General features: G+C 35.6%; 1 protein-coding gene across 2 annotated transcripts; it reads right to left on the bottom strand.

The window, feature by feature from the left end:
• Positions 1-607: 607 nt before the first annotated feature.
• sh3d21 (SH3 domain containing 21) lies at positions 608-20,932 on the bottom strand. Of its 2 annotated transcripts, XM_073872311.1 has the most exons (17): positions 20,724-20,932; positions 16,772-16,929; positions 16,620-16,677; positions 16,153-16,265; positions 15,412-15,502; positions 13,545-13,606; positions 13,350-13,395; positions 12,925-13,019; positions 12,533-12,613; positions 12,226-12,324; positions 11,887-11,938; positions 7,333-7,395; positions 6,610-6,733; positions 5,820-6,008; positions 3,078-3,260; positions 2,919-2,982; positions 608-1,065 (listed from the first exon to the last, which is right to left on the bottom strand). In XM_073872311.1, the coding sequence occupies exons 1-17, from the start codon at positions 20,725-20,727 to the stop codon at positions 1,036-1,038; spliced, it is 1,512 nt and encodes a 503-aa protein (XP_073728412.1). In that variant the 5' UTR covers positions 20,728-20,932; the 3' UTR covers positions 608-1,035. The 2 variants fall into 2 exon arrangements, with proteins under 2 accessions (XP_073728412.1, XP_073728413.1); XM_073872312.1 differs by lacking the exon at positions 12,533-12,613 and having other exon boundaries at positions 20,724-20,929.
• Between the last annotated feature and the right edge of the window lie 232 nt (positions 20,933-21,164).

Raw genomic sequence — 21,164 nt, 5'->3', positions numbered from 1 at the left:
TTGTTGTAATGATCAAACTACACATTTACACTGCAAAAAATTATTTTCAAGAAAAAAAAATCTTAGTATTTTTGTCTTGTTTTCAGTAGAAGTGTCTAGAAATTCTTGAATTGGGATGCTTTTTCTTGATGAGCAAGATGACCCAGGAAGGTGGGTCTGGTTTTTGGACCAAATAGGTCAGGTTTTAATTGATTTTGTGAATAAAACAAGCAAGGGATCTGCCAGTGGGGAAAGCAAAAAAAATCTTGAACATTTTTCTTAAACACTAAATTCAAGAAAAATTTGCTTACCCCATTGGCAGATTTTTTTTGCTTGTTTTATGCACAAAATCACTTCAATTTGATGTTTTTGGTCTGGAAGCTGGGTTTGTTTTCGTGGGTCCTTTTGCTCATCAGGAAAAAGGCATATTAATTTGAGAATTTTTAGATATTTTTAATAAAAACAAGACAAAAATACTAAGAAAATATTTTTTTTGCAGTGTATAAGTTCTCTGTTTGGTTACTGGGGAAAATAAACTGTAAATATTTAAATACTTTATTCACAAAAACAGATTTCTCTGTTTGTATGACATAAAGCTCTTCTTCTCACAAAAATACAACCACAATGATTTGAACACAGATAAAACTTTAATGCAAATGCAAAATGATTTGCGATGACCATGAGCAAAATATCTGCCCTACTCCACAGGATATAACCAAAAACATTTGAATAAAACAAGTGTTAATATCTTAACATATGACATTGTTTAACCCTAAATTGCCATATAAATATACAGTAAGATACTCAAATATTTGGTATTTACACTTTAAAAATGTATTAAAGGCCTCCCACAACCATATGAGTTGAATATCAGACACAAATAAGTCTTTTCCTGAACATAGCTTTGGAATGTGGTCCAATGAGTCAGGAATTATTCACCAGGTACTGTAACATGTCCAATTCCTCCAAATTCCAAATTCGTCTTTCTGCAGTTTTCACATCATTTATGTCCACAAGGGGCATCACATAGGGTAGTGAAATTGGTCTTTATAGTGACTATTTTTTCCTCAGAGCCTCCACTTCATCCTGCAAACATTAAAACCACACCCATTTTTTCACTTAGAAAGTTATACTGAAGACTAGCATTAGGATTGCATTATTTACATTTTACGGATTGACTGAGTTTAATAAAAAAAAATGCATATACATATAATTTTAATGTTTCTAAATTTTCTTGAGGTTAACAGTAGCAGATATATACTGTATGTTAAGGTGACCAGATGTTTAAAATAAAAACCGGGGACATTTCCCAGTTCAATGGTCGAAATATCATTACAATCTCATTTGTTGTTATCTATGAATTAAAAAATGGGGACAAAACGTTTTTTGAAAGTTTCCTTCTTTAAATTGCGTACAAATATTTAAAAATTCTTAAATCAAGCACTTTCTTGAAAAATCTAAAAAACATTTTTTTAGCTTCAAAACAAAAAAATATTAAATTGAAGTGAATTAGCACGGAGCCCCTAAGGGGACATGGAGCAAAAATTAAATAAATTTTAGTTTTGCGTGCTCACGCGAAACTATCGCGTGCTCACGTCAAACTTTGCGTGCGCGATAGCCTTGCGTACTCACGCGAAACTCTCGCGTGCTCACATAAACTTTCGCGTGCTCACGTGAAACTATTGCGCACCCGAAAGTTTCACGTGAGCACGCGCTAGTTTCATGTGAGCACGCGCTAGTTTCACGTGAGCACGCAAAACTAAACTTTATTTAATTTTTGCTCCATACTAATTCAATTCAACTTAATATTTTTGAAACTATAGCGTGCGCACGTGAAACTACCGTGTTTAGTTTTGCGTCAGCATGGAAACTAAAATGTAAAAAAAATTCTGCACATGAAGGTTTTGCGTAAGCACATGAAAGTTTCACGTGAGCACATGAAACTAAACTTTAATTTTTTTTTACTCCAATGTCACCTTAGGGGCTCTGTAAAATTTGTGCTTAAAACATGCAAAAAATCTGCTAATGAGGTAAAAAAAATCTTTCATTAAGTGTTGGCAATTTTTTTTGCTTGTTTTAAGCACAAATTTGCTACTTTTGGTCTAAAAACTCATCAAGAAAATGCATCCTGATTAAAGCAACACTATGTAGTTTCCATGTAAAAATGACTTACAGCTCCCCCATGTGGTTGAAAAGCGCAACAGTGTCTGGTATCAGACACTCTTCTGCAGGCAGGGGGAGGGGCGGGGCTGTGTTTCCTACCCTCCACCGCCACTTGCAGAGTGCTTGTAGCAGCTAGGAGGCTGCTCAGGTTGCAGCAACAGTACAATTTGTCCAGTTAAAAGTTGTTCTATCACTGAAATAATTTTAGAGACATTATTTAAAGGTAAAAAAACTACATAGTGTTGCTTTAAAGAATGTTTTGATATTTGTACTGAAAACAAGAGAAAAATACTAAGAAAGAAAGTCATTTTTTTACAATGTAATCAATTGAACAGTTTTGAAACTTCTTTGCTAATCATCAAAGTATGAGATTAGGAGCATCAACGTTGGATTTCAATCACAATTTCAATTTCACATTGATTTCAATCTTTGACTTGACCTTACTCAGTCAGTGTTAAAGATATCAACTCAAGGTTATATTTTCACAGAAAAAAATGTGGGAAAATGGTTTCAAAGACTGGGTCACATATTTCTCTGCTTTAGGGATGACGGATTGACAGAACTAAAATAACAGCATAGTTTGTTAACTCAATGCTGCCCTCTAGAGGATGAGAGCAGTACATAGGGCTGGGCACAAGTCTTTATACAGCATGCTGCATGTAGGACTAATAAATAAATAAACATGTATAGTACTAGCTAAAGCTACATAGCCTACTTCAAAATGATGGTAAGATTAGTTAGGGTTGCTTTGATTTTTAAAAAATCTCAGCACTAACCTGCAATCTCGTCCGTTTATCTCTCTCGTCCTTCAGTTCTTCTTTAAGCTCCTGTATGTCTCTCCTGGGAAAGAAAAATTTATATTGCAATAAAAACTGATACCAGTTGTAGATATAACTTAGATCATTCCAGTGTGATTGTAAATGGTTTATACTCACTCATGCTGAGCTTTGAGGAGAGTCAGAGAGACGCGGAGATCTTTGAGTTCTGTCAGCACAGAGGCCAGTGATGGGTTCTCATCCTGGATCACAGCTTTGGCTTCAGTTTGTGTGCTGGGTGGTGAGGTGGACTTGGTTGGTTGCTCGGTTTTGTTGGGAGCTGAAGCACCATCTGTAACATGTAAAAAAATACTATCAGCTTTATGCAATAAAAGGCTAATATAAACATAAAGCAATGTTATACATTTTTCAACCTTTAGTGACGTTAATTCATAAAGTCTTTAACAAACATTAACAGATAAGTAGTTTATTCAATGCATTCAACTTGTTTTTTATTTTATTTTATTACAGCAACCCCTAAATAGTAAGTACATTTTTCCACGCCATTGATCTTATCAATTAAGAGAAAACATTTGCATCATTTTTTTAATGAAAAAAACTGAAGCCAAAACTTTATTTACTAATTTTAAACTCTGTGTATGTTTTGATAATCATTCTGAATCTGATCTCTAAAAAAATTCCTTTACAAAAATGCAATTATTTAAGCTTTTTGCTAAAAAAAATAATTAAAAAATACCCATAAGGGTTTATAAGCAGAGAAAAAAATAAAGATATAGGATTTTAAAACATCCCGTTTTGTTTGTTTGTTTATTGTTTGTTTGAAAGCAGAGGGTCTGTTCTTTTTATTTGATATATTTGTATGTTTATATATTTTAGAAGAAAATTTTCCTGAAAGGCATTTTGTGAAACTTTTGTGAAAATCACAAAAAATGCTGGCTGTCAACTTTTCAAAAAACGGCTGGGTGGAATGAGTTAAAATGACTTACGGAGCATTCACACGGGTCGTAAGCGTTAACGCTTAACGGAAGGCTTGTCTGAAGCGTGGCCAACAGCCAATCACAGTGGCCGCTACACATGCTCCGTTCTTCCATAAACGTAATTGGCTGGCTCTCTCTAGGTAATTTGCATAAGGTGATCTGATTGGCTGACGCACGCGTTGCCGCTTGAAAAGTTGAGAAATGTTCAACTTCTGCCACGACCAATGGCACTGACGCAGCGCCGACGGATCCACAATTCAGGTCGGCAACGCATGACGTCACCCATTAAGAGTGAATGGGAAGCGTTAACGCTGACGCCCCGTGTGAATGCGCCGTTACACTGCAAATTTGATTAAATAATGTTTTTAAAGCAGCTAATGTTTTACAGTGTAACTATTTAAAGACACTGACCAGTGATCTGTTAAGCCTATATATAGTTAAACTATATATAGTTTCATTAATAAAAGTGTTATCCAAACATTTAGGGGTGGTTTTCCAGACAGGGATTTTCTTAAACTAGAACTAGGCCTTAGTTTAATTAGGACATATAACTATTTTTAACAAAAATGCCCTACTAAAAACATTACTTGTGCACATTTTGAGGCAACACAAAAGACACTGATGTATTTTAAGATATGTCAGTACAAGATGCTTTGAGTTTGAACAGCTTTACATTTATTTTAGTCTAGGACTAGTCTAATCCCTGTCCGGAAAACCGTCCCTTAGTAAGTCTGGAATAATCCATCTTTTTTCTGATATCATACCTTTATGAAGAACAGACGTTATTTGCTTTATTTATCAATGCCATATCATACGGAGAAGATCATGTTAGACCAGTGTTCTTCAACCCTGGTCCTGGAGGACCCCCTTCCAGAAAGTTATAGATGTCTCCTTGTTTAAAACACCTGAACCAACTCATCAGCCTCCTTCCAGAATGTCTCCCTAACAAGCTGATGAGTTAAATCAGGTGTGTTAATTAAGGAGACACCCAAAACATTCTGGAAGGGGGTCCCCGAGGACCAGGGGTGAAGAACCCTGTGTTAGACCATCTCAAAAGCTAAAAATGTAACATATGATGTTGTTTGTGAAAACCAACATGATCTCACCGAAATTCATTTAGTCATGAAAAATGTGATTAATTTATTTGTGTCCATGGCACGAAATTCAGCTTTCTATTAGTTTTCATGTCCGTTGCACGACTTTCTTTTTTGTGTCATTTTATGTATTGTTTTCTATTTTTCCTTTTTAAAAATTTACACTTCTGTAGTTACAATGTGTACTAAGACCGTAAGGAAATTAAAAGTGGCGATTTTCTAGGCCGAACTACACTCTTAGTTAGGTGCAATAATCAGGGACTTTGCTGTTGTAACATGGCTGCAGGAGGCGCAATGATATTACACAGCGCCTGAAAGTAGTCCCCTATAGCAGGGGACTATTTTTGGGCAGTGCGTAATATCACTACACCTGGTGCAGCCATGGTACAGCAGAAATGTCCTTGATTATTACGCCAATTTGAGAGTATAGTTCCTAGCCATATCTGCCTAGAAAATCACAGCTTTTAATTTTTCGTCGGTCCTAGTACACAACGCAACCACAGAAGAGTCAAGTTTCAAATAGAAAAAATATTGAAACTCTTTGGTTATTTTTTAGCACGATGCTAATGGTCTAATCAGATTCAATGGATTATGCTAAGCTATGCTAAAAGTGGTAACACCAGACCCGGAGATCAGCTGAATGGATTCCAAAACTGTAAAAATCAAATGTTTAACTCTAAGGCAGTGTTTCCCAATCCTGGTCTAAGGGGTGCTGGAAAATGAGCATATTTTCAAATAAAGTGAAGTGTCCGTTTAATTTAGATTCTGGTGTGTGTATGTGATGCATAACCACATTTGTGCCTTTTTGTGTTCAGCTCAAACTCACATGTGAGGTGGTCTGGAGAGCTGTCGGTGGTCTTCTCTGTGGAGGTTTGGCTCTGTTGGCTGTAGGATGGCTCAGTTTTTCTGAGGACACATCTACACCATCAAACTTGTCGATGGGTTTGTCTTGAACCTCTTTTTGTGTTGTTGAGACAATGGGCTGCTTTTGTGAGGCAGTTGGCGGCTCTTCAGTGTTTCTAAGAAAAAAGAAAATATTTTATTTAAAAATCATCTACCTACATAAAATACACAAATACATCAAGAACACACTGATTGATTAAAAGCACTCAAATTAACATCTATAAGGTTCAAACTATAATACGCAACTATTGCATATTTTACACCTATAAGTGGTAAACATTTAAATTACAAACATTGCATCACTTTGATCCGTTAAGGATAAGTAAGACTGCAAAGCGACTGTAATACATAATCTGTGTTTGCATCCCCGTCCGAATGACAGTTTTCAACTTTGCCTTAGGACAGGGCCGCTTTTATCGTTCATACAGAAAAACAGGAAACGGGCAGTTTGAGTTTGTTTAGTCTCTCAGCAACTCATAAAATTTCCATTACTCTTCATAAAACCGAACATTTAAAAAGCTCTTTAGAGGAACACTGTCACAGATGCTAAATGATTCTCTAAACATGCAGAGTTAATTGGAAGTAAACAGTAGGAATATCTTGGTGTTATTTTATTTACAATTGCATCATTGTTTCAGTCACTTTGTATGTTTTGATGTATTAAACTATTCACAAATGTATCAAAAACTCTTTGATTTCATATGAAGCTTCACCTACTTTGGAACCAGTTTGATGGGCTTCTCCTTTGCTGGTGGTGGTGGGACTGGTGGTTTGTGTAGACCAGGCAACTTAATTTTACCTGGTGGGTCACTTCGAAAATCTTTAGTTTCTGGTTTCTCAGCTGTTTAAAGAAGACAGGATGGCCAATTAAACACCATCACATTGCGTTTCATATTTCTTAAAGAGCACCTATTTCATTGCTAAAAACAACTTCATTTGGTGTATTTGGTGTAATACAATGTGTCCGAGTGGGTTGTGGTTAAAAACACATAATTTTCCACATATCATACATTTGTGTAGCTCCAGATTTCACTTTCTTCCTGAAACGCATAGATTTGGCCAGCTAATCTTTACTTGTGATTGCCTGAATACCTCTGACGTCAGCCAGAAATGTGACGCTCCTTACCATGTTGAAAGTTTCGCAATGCAATGCTAACAGGAGTTAACTTACAGGCTGTGAGTCCGAAGCGGGAGGAATTATGATAATGTCCATCTTTACTACATCATAAATCTAAACTGTTGCCTACAATCCATGTGTTTGTTGTAGTCCAAGAAAAGAGATTTACGTTGACGATAATTTGCATATCGTTAACTTGTACTAATACACACTTACACACCAAATGTAAAAACGTGAATCGGACCATTGGTGCTTTTGAAATAACATTAATCGTAAGTTACAGTGTGGCGCAAAAGTGTAAAGGGCTAGGCAGTTAGTCTCAGTTTTAGTCTCTGTCTTTGAGGTTGTATCAGAGCTGTTCTGGTCCATCGCTGGCATCTGATTCACTGAAATACAGACATAAACATTTTAGAGATCTTATAGTCAGTACCATGTCAATGTTTTATTGAAGTCTGAAGCAGATTTTATCTTAAATTTGCTTTTCCTGTCTGTGCAATCTGTACACTAACAAACCTGCCCTATCATTTATGTTTCTTAAGTTTAATGCTAGCTTTCACTTCTATAATTCACACAAAGTTATAAAGAACAGCACCATATGATTGAGCACATGCTGGAGGTCTCAGTGGCATGGGAACATTGGGAAGTTTTCCTGACAAATGTGCGGCCAGCTACACAAGAATTCTCATGGGTTCCCTTACTAAACCTCAGTCAGTTTAACTATTAATAATCACTAAACTTAAAAAAAAAAAAAAACTAATTCCAGTGGTCACTCATTATCACACATTACTAAAAATAAAGGTGCATTATGACGATGCCATAAAAGAACCATGGCTAAATGGTTCCATAAAGAACCTTAAAATTCTGAAGAACCTATTAAATATGCTGGTGTAGTCGGCAGTGCTTTAACACATTGCGCAGACGCTCTTTGCAAGGCCTGTTAACCTCTGTCCACCCTGAACCTTTACACCAAAATACTGTCTATCAATTCAAGGTAAACATGCTCCAAAAAATAACTTAAAAAGGTTCCTTGTGCTGAAAAAAGGCTTGTGTACAAAAAAGCCACTAAATTAAACAACTGTAAAAATGTATCGGATGATTTTTTTCCCCATTTTTTTGGCATAAATCTGTTAATCACCATCAGTACTAATCGAAACCACCAAAATGCTTACAAAAATTCCATAATTTTAACTCTTTAATAGTCCATATAACTCAATGTACAAACCAGAAATTAAGCTCTGTTTTTTCTTTGGCCTACTAAAGGGTTAACTGAAAAATTTTACCTCTTAGCAAAGGGAAAAACCACCAACAACCAAGAATGTATTATAATAAGGTGTCATGGCTTTGGAATCGGAAAATGTCGTTAAAATGGAAGTCAATGGGGGAAAAGCCACAAACACAAATTAGGGAGAAAAAAATAAAACCTGATGCTGCACAAAACTAAATATGCATCAAAGCAAATGTTTTACTAATCTTTGACAAGCCCATCACTGTGAAAAAGGTAAAAAATTCAGTCCACAATCACTTTTTATATTGAAAATCTGTAATTTTGTGTATTTGTCCCCAAATCAGTGACATCATTTATGAACTTGGCAATTAAAGAGTTAAAATCATTGAAATTTTGATCAGTACTGTGGGTGATTAACAGATTTTTTTATAACATGTTAATTTAGCATGTTAGCATGTTTATAACATGTTAATTTAGCATGTTAGCATGTTAATTTAGTGTTTTTTTTTTGTACACAAACAACCCGAAAGGGTAGTAAATTTGCCCATGGTATTGTTGAGTTAGTAAAACATTTCAAAACATTTTCTCAAAATATGTGTCAATATAAGATTTGTCACCAAAAATCATTCCATTTGCTAAAACACAGAGAAAGTTGTGGCCAAATTAAGACAAAAAAATAATAATAATGGCCAACAACCCATAAAAGTTAAACGGATTGTTCATCCAAAAATGAAAATTCAGTCATCCTTTACTCATTCTCATGTTGTTTCAAACCTGTACCAATCTACTTGTTCCGATGAACAAGAAGGAAGATATGTTGAAGAATGTCTGCAGCCAAACCGATCAGAGACCCCATTGACCTGCATCGTAAGAAAAAGAAGCTATGGAGGTCAATGGGGTCTCTGATCGGTTTGGTTACAAAATATCTCCTTAAAACATCTTCCCTTGTGTTCATCACAACAAATACATCTATACAGGTTTGCAACAACATGAGTAAATGATGACATATTTTTCATTTTTGGGTGAACTATGCCTTTTACAAACCACTTTCAGAAACTGTATTAAAAAGTCTCAGGAAATATGTGTTCTATTAAATGCATACACAGCATGATCTTGATGATAAACAGCTATCATATGTGAACATCGGACATTGAACGTCCTTTCTAATATACAACACGCTTTCATCTGTATCAGTATTTAAATATGTTTTGATTCAAAGCCAAACCCAATAACTGTAAGTATATCATAAAAAACTCAAAACAAAGAGTCTATACATACCCTGTCAGTTTTCTCTGTTCTTATGGCAGTGAAGGCGTGTATATAGAGCAGTGATGTGCTCATTTCTTTCCTCTAGAGGGTCTGCCCACATGACATCTCTCTATGGCCTACAACATCCTGTTACAACCTCACACAGCTGCTTCAATGTTTCTCACAGTGGTTTGTGGTGGTGAATATTGTGTATATATTTAAATTTAGCAGAAAACAGAGATTTTCACACTAATGAATGGCGTTTATTTAAAATTGCAGATATAATACAGTAGCAATTTAGTCGGTTATTATAAATATGCAATATTGGTGGGAGGTGGCTGTGTCTCTGCGCTTGAGTGCAAAATGTGAGAAACACGCGAGCTGAATGAAAGGCTCACTTCCTGTCCTACAAATAACAGGTGCACAGATACTGTACGGTTCAAAACTGCATCAAGGATTTTGATGTGAGCTACTGCACAACTGAATTTGTTCATTCCCCAGAGACAACAATGGGATGTAAACAAATAGATTGTACTGTACTTTACAAGAACTGTTCAACAGTCTTGTTCCTTGTAAGAAGGGAAAGAATCTAAGTCGAACTGAAAAGATGTGATCTAGATTTCCTTTAGTTAACAGTATTTTCTGGAATTGGTGATCAAGATTGTCTCTGCTTAAGGGAAGGAATGAGGAAGAAACTGATGACACCCTTCAATAAACTTATGAGTCATTTTCTATATTTACCACTGATATATTCTGACTTAACAGCTTTGGTAACCTTGGACCACAAAACCAGTTGTAAAAACCAAACTTGAATAGACGCAAAGTTTGTACGTTTCTGGCCAATTTAGATCGCGATTTTGCTGCCTTACAACTGTTTTTTACATTATGTAGGATGCTTTTGAAAAAATAAATCACAAAAATTGACTTTAGCTGGGTTTTCACATGTAAAATTACAGGGGAAAAAATTTATTTGTGCATTACGGAACATTTCTGTAATTTATTGTGCCCATTATTTTAGCATTTTTATGGATTTTTTTACAGTGTTAATGTAAAATTACAGGGAAAAAGTATTTTTGTATTACAAATTTTTTTTGGTCATTTATTGTGCCCGTTATTTTAAAAAATTTTTACGGATTTTTTATATTTTTTATATTTTAATTTTTTTTTAATTTTACAGTTTTTTACGGATGTATTTACATGTAAAATTACAGATTTTTTTTGCATTTTACACTCTAAAAAATTTGCTGTAATTTTGCAGCTGGTTGCCAGTAACTTACTGTAGACGATAAAGTCAAAAGATGTTTCATGTTCATTTAACTTTGAGCAAAATGTTGCCAGTAAATAACATAAATGTAAAATCTACAGTAAGTTACTGGCAGCTAGTTGCCAGTAATACAAATTAATACTGTAATTTCTACAGACATTTTTTACAGTGTATGGTATTTTTCTGGCACCCCAGCTGCTAGAATTTTACCCTTTTTTTTAAGGATTTCTTTCAATGTTAATGTCAAATTACAGAAAATGTTTATTTTTATTTACGAAAATTTTTTATAATTTATTGTGCCCGTTATTTTAGGGTATTTTTTCCACACTCTAACTGCCGGAATTTTACCGTTTTTTTTACAGATTTTTTATAGTAAGTAAGTAAGTAAATTTTATTTATATAGCACATTTAAACATAGCAGAGCTGTCCAAAGTGCTGTACAGGATAAAAACAAGTGTAATAAAACTAGAAACACGCAAAACAGATTAGACAGAAATAGCATCAATAAAAGATTAAAATGCCAAGGAATAAAGATTAGTTTTCAATTACGATTTACATTTACAGTGATAATGTCAAATTATTTTTTTACGGATTTTTACAGTGTTAAAATAAAATTACAGAAAAAAATCTTTGTATTTTGAAAAAATTCTGTAATTTATTGTGCCCATAATTTTACAGTATTTTTCTTGGCACCCTAGCCGCTGGAATGTTACCTTTCTTATGGATTTTTTTTACAGTGTAGGGTCACATAATGTGTCGAACTATAATGTACTTTATATAGACCTACTGCCTGATATAAACTTTTATGATAAAATGAACAATTGTAATATTTCACAAAACAAACAATCCAGTCGAAGAGCTTTCTAAGGACATGGCTCATGGGTGACCTCACATGTTTTTCGAACCTACATCTCAGACCGTATCTAGTTTGCATGCCATATAAGGTACAAAGCAAGGCTGTCATGTTACAGTACTGTACACTAATCAGCATTTTATCCTAACCAACCAGCTCACACACCTCCAAAACTCCAGCAACATGAAATCATAAAGCAACTATTTCCATCCTCTCCAACTACAGTCGATGTAATCTGAAGAGACAGACTTGTTGAACCTGCCCTGCCGCTATGACATGAGTCTTACCTGTTTTTTTCACAGAACCAAGTCTTGCCGGAGGCTGACCCGCATTTGCAACCTGCATTGATGAGAAATTGTCAACAAAACAACGATAAGTCCAAAGTAACAGGAAGATGTAGCTATTTAGACTACAGTTAGCCGTAATGCCATCAGTGACATGATCATGCTATTAAAACAGATTTTAGCCCTCTTCTGCTAAAAAAAATAATCTGTAAACTGACACGAATGTCCTTGGCCTAAATTTAGTTTTCTGAGCCAGAACATTACTTAAACCCCACAGTAATGTTGATACAAGGGAGGATCCTATTCTCTGGCCAATCCTGAGAACATTTCTTTAACACTCACATGAAGGGTATCCGCTGGGATAACCATGACGAAGTTATCGGGAAAAAAACCCCGGCGTCCATTTAATTCCCCCTCCCACCAGCCGTCGTCGTCAGTGGCCTTCAGGGAAAAAGAAAAGAAAACAAAAACACAGCTGACTCTCTGCCCAGGAAAAAGACGCCTGCTTGTATACTGATATGGCACAGGCAGTGAATGAAGAGCTATTATATTTTATTTATCTACTCGTTTATGTAGTGAAACCCATGTCTTTTTACAAAATAAAATAGTTTTAACTCAATTAATACATTTAGTACAAAAGTACATTTACTTTCTGGTAAGTAGCCATGTAATCTGCATCATGGGTTTTCAAACTGGGGTCCAAGGACCTCCAGAGGTCCCCCAGAAGGTTCTAAGGGGTCCCCAGACAATTTCCAAAGATAAAAAACAAAGCAAAATTTGTAAAAGTTCACTGTGTAGCCAATTAAATGTTTCTTTATACAAAATATCTATGACTGACATATAATGATTGTTTAGCAAGGGGAGTTTGAAAACGCCTGATTTGGACAGTGTACAATCACAGACATTTGTCCAAAGTAAACCAGAGATATCAGGAAATCATCCTCACACTCTCCATTATCTCACGTACACAAATCCGGTTTGTCATCAAGTAACATATGCGTGTATATAAACAGAAACCAGTCAGTGGGTCACCCAACACACCTTGTTGATAATGGTGACGACGTCTCCCTTCTTCAGGTTTAACTCGTCTTCAGCAACAGCTGTGTAGTCGAACATCACCTGACAGCATTCTTTTACTGTGGAGAAGTCAAATGTATTCGGTCAGTTTCACTGCACTGACTTTGTGACATTTAGAAAAGCAATAACCTGCTCTTTGTACAGAATGAAGATTTTGTGGTTGAATCTGAAAGTGCAAGTTGCTTCTTATCTGGTATTAAGCCCGAAGGGATGTTTCTTTGAGAATAGACTTATTATTCACTAAAGAGTTATCTTCAACGTTCACTGTCAAAAATAGACTAACTATGGGAGTATTGCTGTTTAATCCTCTTCAAGTTGATGAGAACCAGCAAAACCAGCAAATCATCATTTACTGATAGTATGATAGTAGTTACTTTTAGGATGCTTACCATTTGATGTTTTTTTCCTTAAACTTGGTCTCTGTTCCATTTTTCCCTGTTTTAAATGAAAGAGTCAATGAGTAAATGTATATATATATATATATATATATATATATATATATATATATATATATATATATATATATATATATATATATATATATATATATACTTAAATTGAACAGCAAACTGAATATGCTTCACCTCTTTACTAAAGAGAGCTTCAGAGAGTTTAGGTCTGGATTTGACTTCAGTCATCTTGCTGTCTGCAGAACATAAGAACATATATCGTGAAACAAGTTCTCATGGTAATGCTTATTGTGCGCATAAAGAAGTGCTCATAAATCAACCTATCCTTAGAGTTAAACATTTGATTTTTACAGTTTTGGAATCCATTCAGCCGATCTCCGGATCTGGCGGTACCCCTTTTAGCATAGTTTAGCATAATCAATTGAATCTGATTAGACCATTAGCATCACGCTAAAAAAATAACCAACGACTTTTTCCAATTTAAAACTTGACTCTTCTGTAGTTACATCGTGTACTAAGACCGACAGAAAAATAAAAGTTGTGATTTTCTAGGCATATATGGCTAGGAACTATACTCTCATTCTGGCGTAACAATCAAGGACTTTTCTGCTGTACCATGGCTGCCGCAGGCGCAATGATATTACGCAGCGCCTGTAAATAGTCTCCTTGGTAACTTTCAATAGCAGGGGACTATTTATGGGCACTGCGTTATATCATTGCACCTCCTGCAGCCAATTTTAATAGTTTAAAGTTTTAAATAGGAAAAATATCGAAACTCTTTGGTTATTTTTGGGCGCAGTGCTAATGGTCTAATGTGATTCACTGGATTATGCTAAGCTATGCTAAAAGTGGTACCGCCAGACCTGGAGATCAGCTGAATGGATTCCAAAATGGTAAAAATTAAATGTTTAAAGGAACAGTATGTAAGAAATGTATATCAATTAATCATAAAATGGCCCTGATATGTCACTAGACATTAAGAATCATTTTCATTTCAAATACTTATATCACTCACAAAAGTGGTCCGGCCAGGATATTGTCATTTAAAAAATGGAGTTGCAGCCCTGATGTTTATGTTGTCATTTTGTGTATTGACCACCAGTTGTGTGATTGCAGAACCAGTTTTAGCCACAAGTTTTGTGATTGCAGTACCAGTTTTGGCCACAATCCTACAAACTGTTCCTTTAACTCTAGGGGATCGAGCTGGAAAATGAGCATATTTTCAAAAAAAAAAAGTGGAGTGTCCCTTTAATATATTAGGGTATGAAATTATATATTGGGTTATAATTTTGCTTTGTTGACATTGGGATATGATTTTCTATTTAAACCACCAGGATTCATTGTATTTATATTACACATTACACTATTCAGGCATTTACAAAACAGTCACAAATTTTTTCAACAAGTACTTAAAGGGCACCTATTACGCGACCTTTTAACAAAATGCAATATAAGTCTCAGGTGTGCCTAGAATGTGTCTATGAAGTTTCAGCTCAAAATACTCCAAAGGTCATTTATCATAGCATGTCCAAAATGCCTATGTGAGGAAAAACTGCTGTTTTAATGTCTATACCTTTAAATGCAAATGAGCTACAGCTCCTCACTCCCTTACAAACAGACAGTGAGCACTTTTAGGTAAAATAGATCTGATTAATACAGTCTGAGACAATAGTATCTAGTGGATAGAGTACAACTCGCTGAGGATGGAAACTATGGTAATGCATGACTGTAAGTGGGCGGGGCATTATCAATGTGACCTCACATTGATAAAAAATCAAAACTGCATGTCTAATGAGACTGCTTTGGTTTAATGAGGATTAAAAAACAAGGAGCGAGTAGTTACGTTCACACAACAACACACATTACCTTGTAAAAGTGGATTTTGCATAATAGGTGCCCTTTAAGATATTCCAACGATCAAACTATTGATTTATATGGAGAAAAGACGCAAAAGTGATTATGATCCACTGTAAACAAACTATAAGGTCGTTATTTTGGAGGACAGTCTCTTAATAAATGCTGTAGGTTTAGGAATAATCACCTTTTGGAGGGACAAAAATTTCTTTCACAAAATTTGATGGAAAGGCTCCTATTTGGTTGTTTTTCTTTCCCATCCACCACCCATCTTCAATCTGCCAAACAAAACAGAGAACGGTTTAAAGTATTACATATTTCAAAGAAAGGTTTTCAGTAAATAAATGGTGACAAGTAAATAAAAATTTAGTCATAAGTCATTGAATCATTCACTCCAGAGAATCTTAAGTATTATTTTCCTTCATTAAAATCAACAGATATACATAATAAATAATGACATAAATATTCATTTCAAAACATCATTTATGGCTGAAACATTACTAGCTGACTATTAAAAGTTAGGGACATTCTGTTGTAATTAAACCTATGATGTGTTGTTTCAATCCAAAATGGTGCATTGTTTTAACCCATTGTTTGGTCAAATATAACATTTTCTGGGTTAATTTAACCCAACAGCTGAGTTTGTCCCTTTTTGACCCAACACTGGGTTAAAAATAACTCTGCATTTTTAGCACGCAAGTGTTATGAACTACATTTTTGGAGTCACAAAAACAATCACAACCCCAGCCACGATTAGTTTCCAAAGTTTAGTTACACAAAACAAAGTCAGATGAGTTTTGACTCTTCATTTTTTTAGTGAACTACAGTATTATTATGGTAAATCCATTATACTACATTCACATGAACAAAATAACCAGTAAAATAGCACTCATTTGTAATAAAGTAGGCTATTGAGTTTAAACAATACCTCTTTGAGAATCTCTATGGTCTCCCCAACCACCAGCCCCAGTTCGTCCTCATTCATGGGAGTGTAAGCAAAAGCCACCTCACATCTCCTGGTCTGAATTTTTGGTTCCTTCGCTGGAGAGATTAAAAACGTCGAAAACATATGGAGCATTTTTAAACACATGAAGGTACGAACAAACTGAACTGTTGTAGAAGCACTTCCAGTTTTCAGTTTTACAAGTACTCTTTTTATGACAAGCACTGCAGGGTTTTATAGCGGATATAGTATAGTCCTCCTAGCCTATAGTGCTGGACTTGATTTTGTTAGGTATAATTTGAGACCGGATGTGGTGGCACAAACCTTTCATTAGGCTGCTTATTTTAGTGTACTACACTTGATGCACAGAAATTCAACCAAATGTTGGGAGGAGCTAAATGTAAAAGTCCTGCTTTTAAGCTTTCCCTGCTTCATGGAGAAAGGAGACTTACGTTTTCTTAGACTTCTTGGCTCTCTGTTGCTGTCCCCTATTAAGTAAACAGGCACTTCCTGTGGGGAGAGGAGATGTTTTTGGAAAATGACAATCTTGGGAGCTAGAAGACATACATATGGTTATGGAAAGAGTTCTCTAACAGGACGAGACCTTAGCAAAGTTGGCAGGGAATATTCCTCTTTTTCCTCGCAATTCTCCATCCAGCCATCCATCCTCTTTGCCTTTGGAGACGTTTTTCACGATGTCCCCCACCCGCACCGTTAACTCGTCGTCCATGGTCGCCTCGAAGTCTATAAGCACAAGCACCTCTGGAACAGACACAAGACAAGCACTGTTGAAGCAAAGGTCATTGGGGCCATGGCTCACTAGGAGAGACACCTGTTCTAGAATCAGCTAGGTTTGGCTCTCTCTCAAGGGTTTTTTCTCTAAGGACTTTCCCCTAAAAGGGTTTTTGTAGTTTTTTCAACCCCTTGGCAGTCAGCTGACATTAGCTTAACTTTGAACTTTTTTCTATACATTACATTGTGTAAGGTGATGCCAAACTCTGACAAAAGGGATTCGTAAAACTGTCTGAATCCACAGGGAACCGTTAATCAAAGACTATACATTCTGGTGAGAAACTAAAAAGATCTCATCAAGCTAATATCTACCTCAAAGACAATCACCCTTTTGTTAGAACACAGAGGATCTGAAGATCCAATCAAATTTACATCTACCCCCAAGACAGCTACCCTATGGTGTGGAGACAGAAGAGTCACACCCTACCGCACTTTCTCTTCCCCCTATCCTCAATTTCTCAAAGCAAACTGTATATGGAATGCTACATTCTACATACACAAAGTATATCTGAAACTGGTCTTGTTTGGTGTCATATGAATTATGAATGGTTTCAATGTACAATTTGGTTTATTAAAATAACAACAGAATTCAATGTTGAAGTGTGACAATAAAATAGGTAAACTTAACCTAATGTTGGGAGACCTCCTACCTTAAACATGTTGACCAATCACCCACTGTATGTATATTAGGGAACACCCCTGGGTTTACAAGAACCAATCAGTATCATTATCTCAATGCTTTGTTCTCTGGGTATTTAAGGGAAATGTTAAAAGATTTGGGTGGGGATTTGGGATTTTCTATATGCAGAAAGGAACCCCCATGATGCTGTATCTTCAATACAGAATCCTGTATTTTTATTTCTTTTGAGGAATCTGTAACCAGATCTTCATCCTTACCAGGTATGCAATGGTTTTTCGTTTGATTGTTTCGTATTTGAAATGGAATGTAAATTGGCTTCTGAATTATGTTTTTCCTACCTGGATAATAAATAGTTATGTTTGCATTCGTTCTTATTTGCTCTGTATTATTGACTCTTTGAATTAAGTTGTATATAACAGATTGTGTGAGGCTATATGGATACGTTTTAACGAGAGTCATTGGAGCGGTATTGTTAAAATTGCTTTAGTCATGAACCTCTGGTTATTGCATGGTAGATTAACCTTAACTAAGTTGTTATGTAATCATAATGTATGTGGGCTATCAGGGTGATAAGTCATAACCGCTGGTTATTATTTCTGCTATAAATAAGTTGTATGTATGATTGAACTATATTCGGCTAGATGGTGCTAAGCCTGAACCTCTGGTTATAGTTTGAATTTTGTACGTTGTATAGACGGTTTCAGCAGTAACAACATAAACAAGCGGCTGTCGTGGTCCGCACGTAACTTCCGGTAAACTCCGCTAAGAATAAATAACAACAAAGTTCTTTAAACGTAGTTTATTTATATAACAAGCAAAAAACAACACATAGAGTACGTAGGAAACCAAAACATTTGTTATTTTCGACAAGGCATTTGTTCAAGAGATCAGTTTAGCAAGTCAGACCATTAAAAAAACGAAACGGAAGTAAAGTTCGGATCCAGACGTGTATAGCGCCAGCACACGTGCATCCGATGAAACCGTCTATACAAACGATTGCATGAGGCTACATGTGAACTTTAAGCAAGAGATTGCGGGAGCGGCATTGTTAAACTGCTTTAGTCATAACCTCTAGTACGGTCAAGTTTGTGTTCGGAACCCGCGCAATGGCCGGTGTGGGCTGATACGACATTGGTAATCTAATGAATGAGTTCAATATCAATATAAGTCAAATAGAATGATCAAACGTTTATCCAATTTGATTCAGAATTACGTACAACATGTTTCATATCTTTTGGAGTCAGATATTATGTTGCGTAATGTTAAAACGTCATTGTGAGCGCCGGAAAAGACCGAACGCGCGACAATCCTTCTGCCATGATGTTTGATGTCCACCATTGGGCCAAACGGATGGATATATATTTTATTTTTTCCCTTACAATTGTTAGAAGAACAATGTCGCACACCTGTTAGTTCCGGTTAGGTGCGTAGGATGAGGAGACAATGAAGTCCACCAAACATTTATAAAAAAAGGGAATATTCCCTTACAATTGTACCGTTTAATCTTAGCCAATGTACTTTGCTACTTTGTTGTCCTCTGTTTTTCTGTTTTCACTTGTTTTTATTAATGTAAGCTGCTTTGGAACAACTAAACCATTGTGAAAAGCGCTATATAAATAAAATAAAATTGAATTGAACAAGCGAGACCATTGGAGGCTAAAGTGGCTAAAGTACACTGTTTTAAAGGTGCCAAAGAATGCATTGAAATGATATGTTAAATAGTTTTTTATATTTATATAAAAACATTTTTATATGTCATTTACAACCCTAAAATTTGTACTTTGAATGAAATGGTCTATTTTTGGTCTATTGGAAGTGTCATCATGAATAATAACGTTAAGCTCTGCTAGGATTGGCTCTGTTCTGAGGCTCATGTCAGCAGCACACATTAGTAAACATTTTAACAACTTTGTATCTAACTTAATATGTATTTTGATGTTGGGGCATACATCTCGACTCTGACATCACAGTCTGTGTTTTACATTGAGATTGGCCTGTTTTTCAGCAGTCTGCTGTGTGCACGAGGTTTACATAAAAATTAGGAAACAAACACGTTTGAGGCTTATAATGTACAGATGTCATTATCATGTACAGAGTTCTTATTATTCATCTATGCCTAGTTTTTTATTCTATGGCACCTTTAAATCACATTAAGTTTATGCATTTCCAGACCACTTTTGTCCAAAGCGACTTAAAGTGCTATACAATTTTGTAAATGGACTGCACTTATATAGGGTTGTTTTAATCTATGGTGGGTAAAATATAGACAAACCCAACCTTTGGCATAAATTAACCCATAAAATGTCCATATTTGACCCAACCATGGGTTACTTTATTTCAGTTTGGGGAAATGGCTTCTTATAATTTCATTAATGTTACACTGCTGAGCAGCCACACATTATCTTTGAAATAAATGGCCTACAGACTAAAGCACATAATTATCTGTATAACGCATGAAACAACATGACGGAAATTATGTGTTAAATGGTAGGATTTATGCGATTCTCAGATGAAATACTTCAGCTGGAGAGCCAGAGCAATGTGTTTCAACAGGCCTAGAAGTGCCGGTATGTGAGACAAACCTGAGTGAACTGAACTTAAATGCAAATGGAGAACTGTGCATGATTCACAACTAAAGTATGACATCATGTGATTTGGGTCAATCTAAAAGATACAATTTAGTTCGCGCCTCTATAACAGGTTGTGTTGTTTGGGTAGCAGACTCATTACTCATAAAAACCATGCAATAAAAGTGATGTCTCCTCATTTAATAACTTTAACCATGTTCTTTAACAAATATAGCGCATACAGTAGATAGAGACAGTTACACACAGCAATAAAGAATCTAGTTTACAAGTTTATATTATGTATTAGAACTGACCAGGAAATCAGGGAATTAATACATAATCTGTAGCTCAACCTATACGTTAATGGGTTTGAGCCTCAGGAGACACACATGTGCACTGTAAAGTCACTTTGAATAAAAGTCTGTCTTACTAATAAATAAACGTACTTAAGACATTTTCATGACCATTATCTATCATAGACATCTGACTACACAAATACAACAAAAACCATACAAATCCTGACACATATTATTTAGGAACAAGGCTTTAAAACTCACCCATGGCCACTTTAAAGCCGTGCTCAATGCACCGAGATGAGAAAATGTAGATTCTGTTTCGTTCTCAAAGTCTCTGTGTACACTATTTGAATTACACAATCTACAGAGAGCAAAGGTATTCTGAGACCTCCTTCTTTTTAGTTAAACATCAGCATTGTCAAATAAAAGTCCCAGCTAGTCAAGACACGCTATACTCTGAGAAAGGAAAAGATAGCAACAGGTATGACAGGTTTGTGTTGGTATGTGCCTTCTAGTAAAGGTGTCGCATGTCACAAACAAAAAATGGAAGAAATTTAAGGCAAGTCTGGGAAATGTGCTATTATGGTTTTATGGCAGTGTAATGTTTGTAGTATGAATGTACTGAACAAATGGCATAAATCAAATTTTTGAACGACTGTGGAAAAGCACATTTATAGCCTGTCATGTAGTTTACAAAGAGGC

The sequence above is a fragment of the Misgurnus anguillicaudatus genome, chromosome 10, assembly GCF_027580225.2.
Source record: "Misgurnus anguillicaudatus chromosome 10, ASM2758022v2, whole genome shotgun sequence".
Taxonomy (NCBI): domain Eukaryota; kingdom Metazoa; phylum Chordata; class Actinopteri; order Cypriniformes; family Cobitidae; genus Misgurnus; species Misgurnus anguillicaudatus.
This window is presented reverse-complemented; position numbering and strand designations above follow the sequence as displayed.

What these genes read in the sequence shown, in the direction of transcription:
- sh3d21 (XM_073872311.1), bottom strand. An exon ending in AAGCTCTCTTTAGTAAAGAG is followed by an intron (nt 13,396 to 13,544) that starts GTGAAGCATATT and finishes CATTTAAAACAG; the next exon opens with GGAAAAATGGAACAGAGACC. An exon ending in AAGGAAAAAAACATCAAATG is followed by an intron (nt 13,020 to 13,349) that starts GTAAGCATCCTA and finishes ACTTCTCCACAG; the next exon opens with TAAAAGAATGCTGTCAGGTG.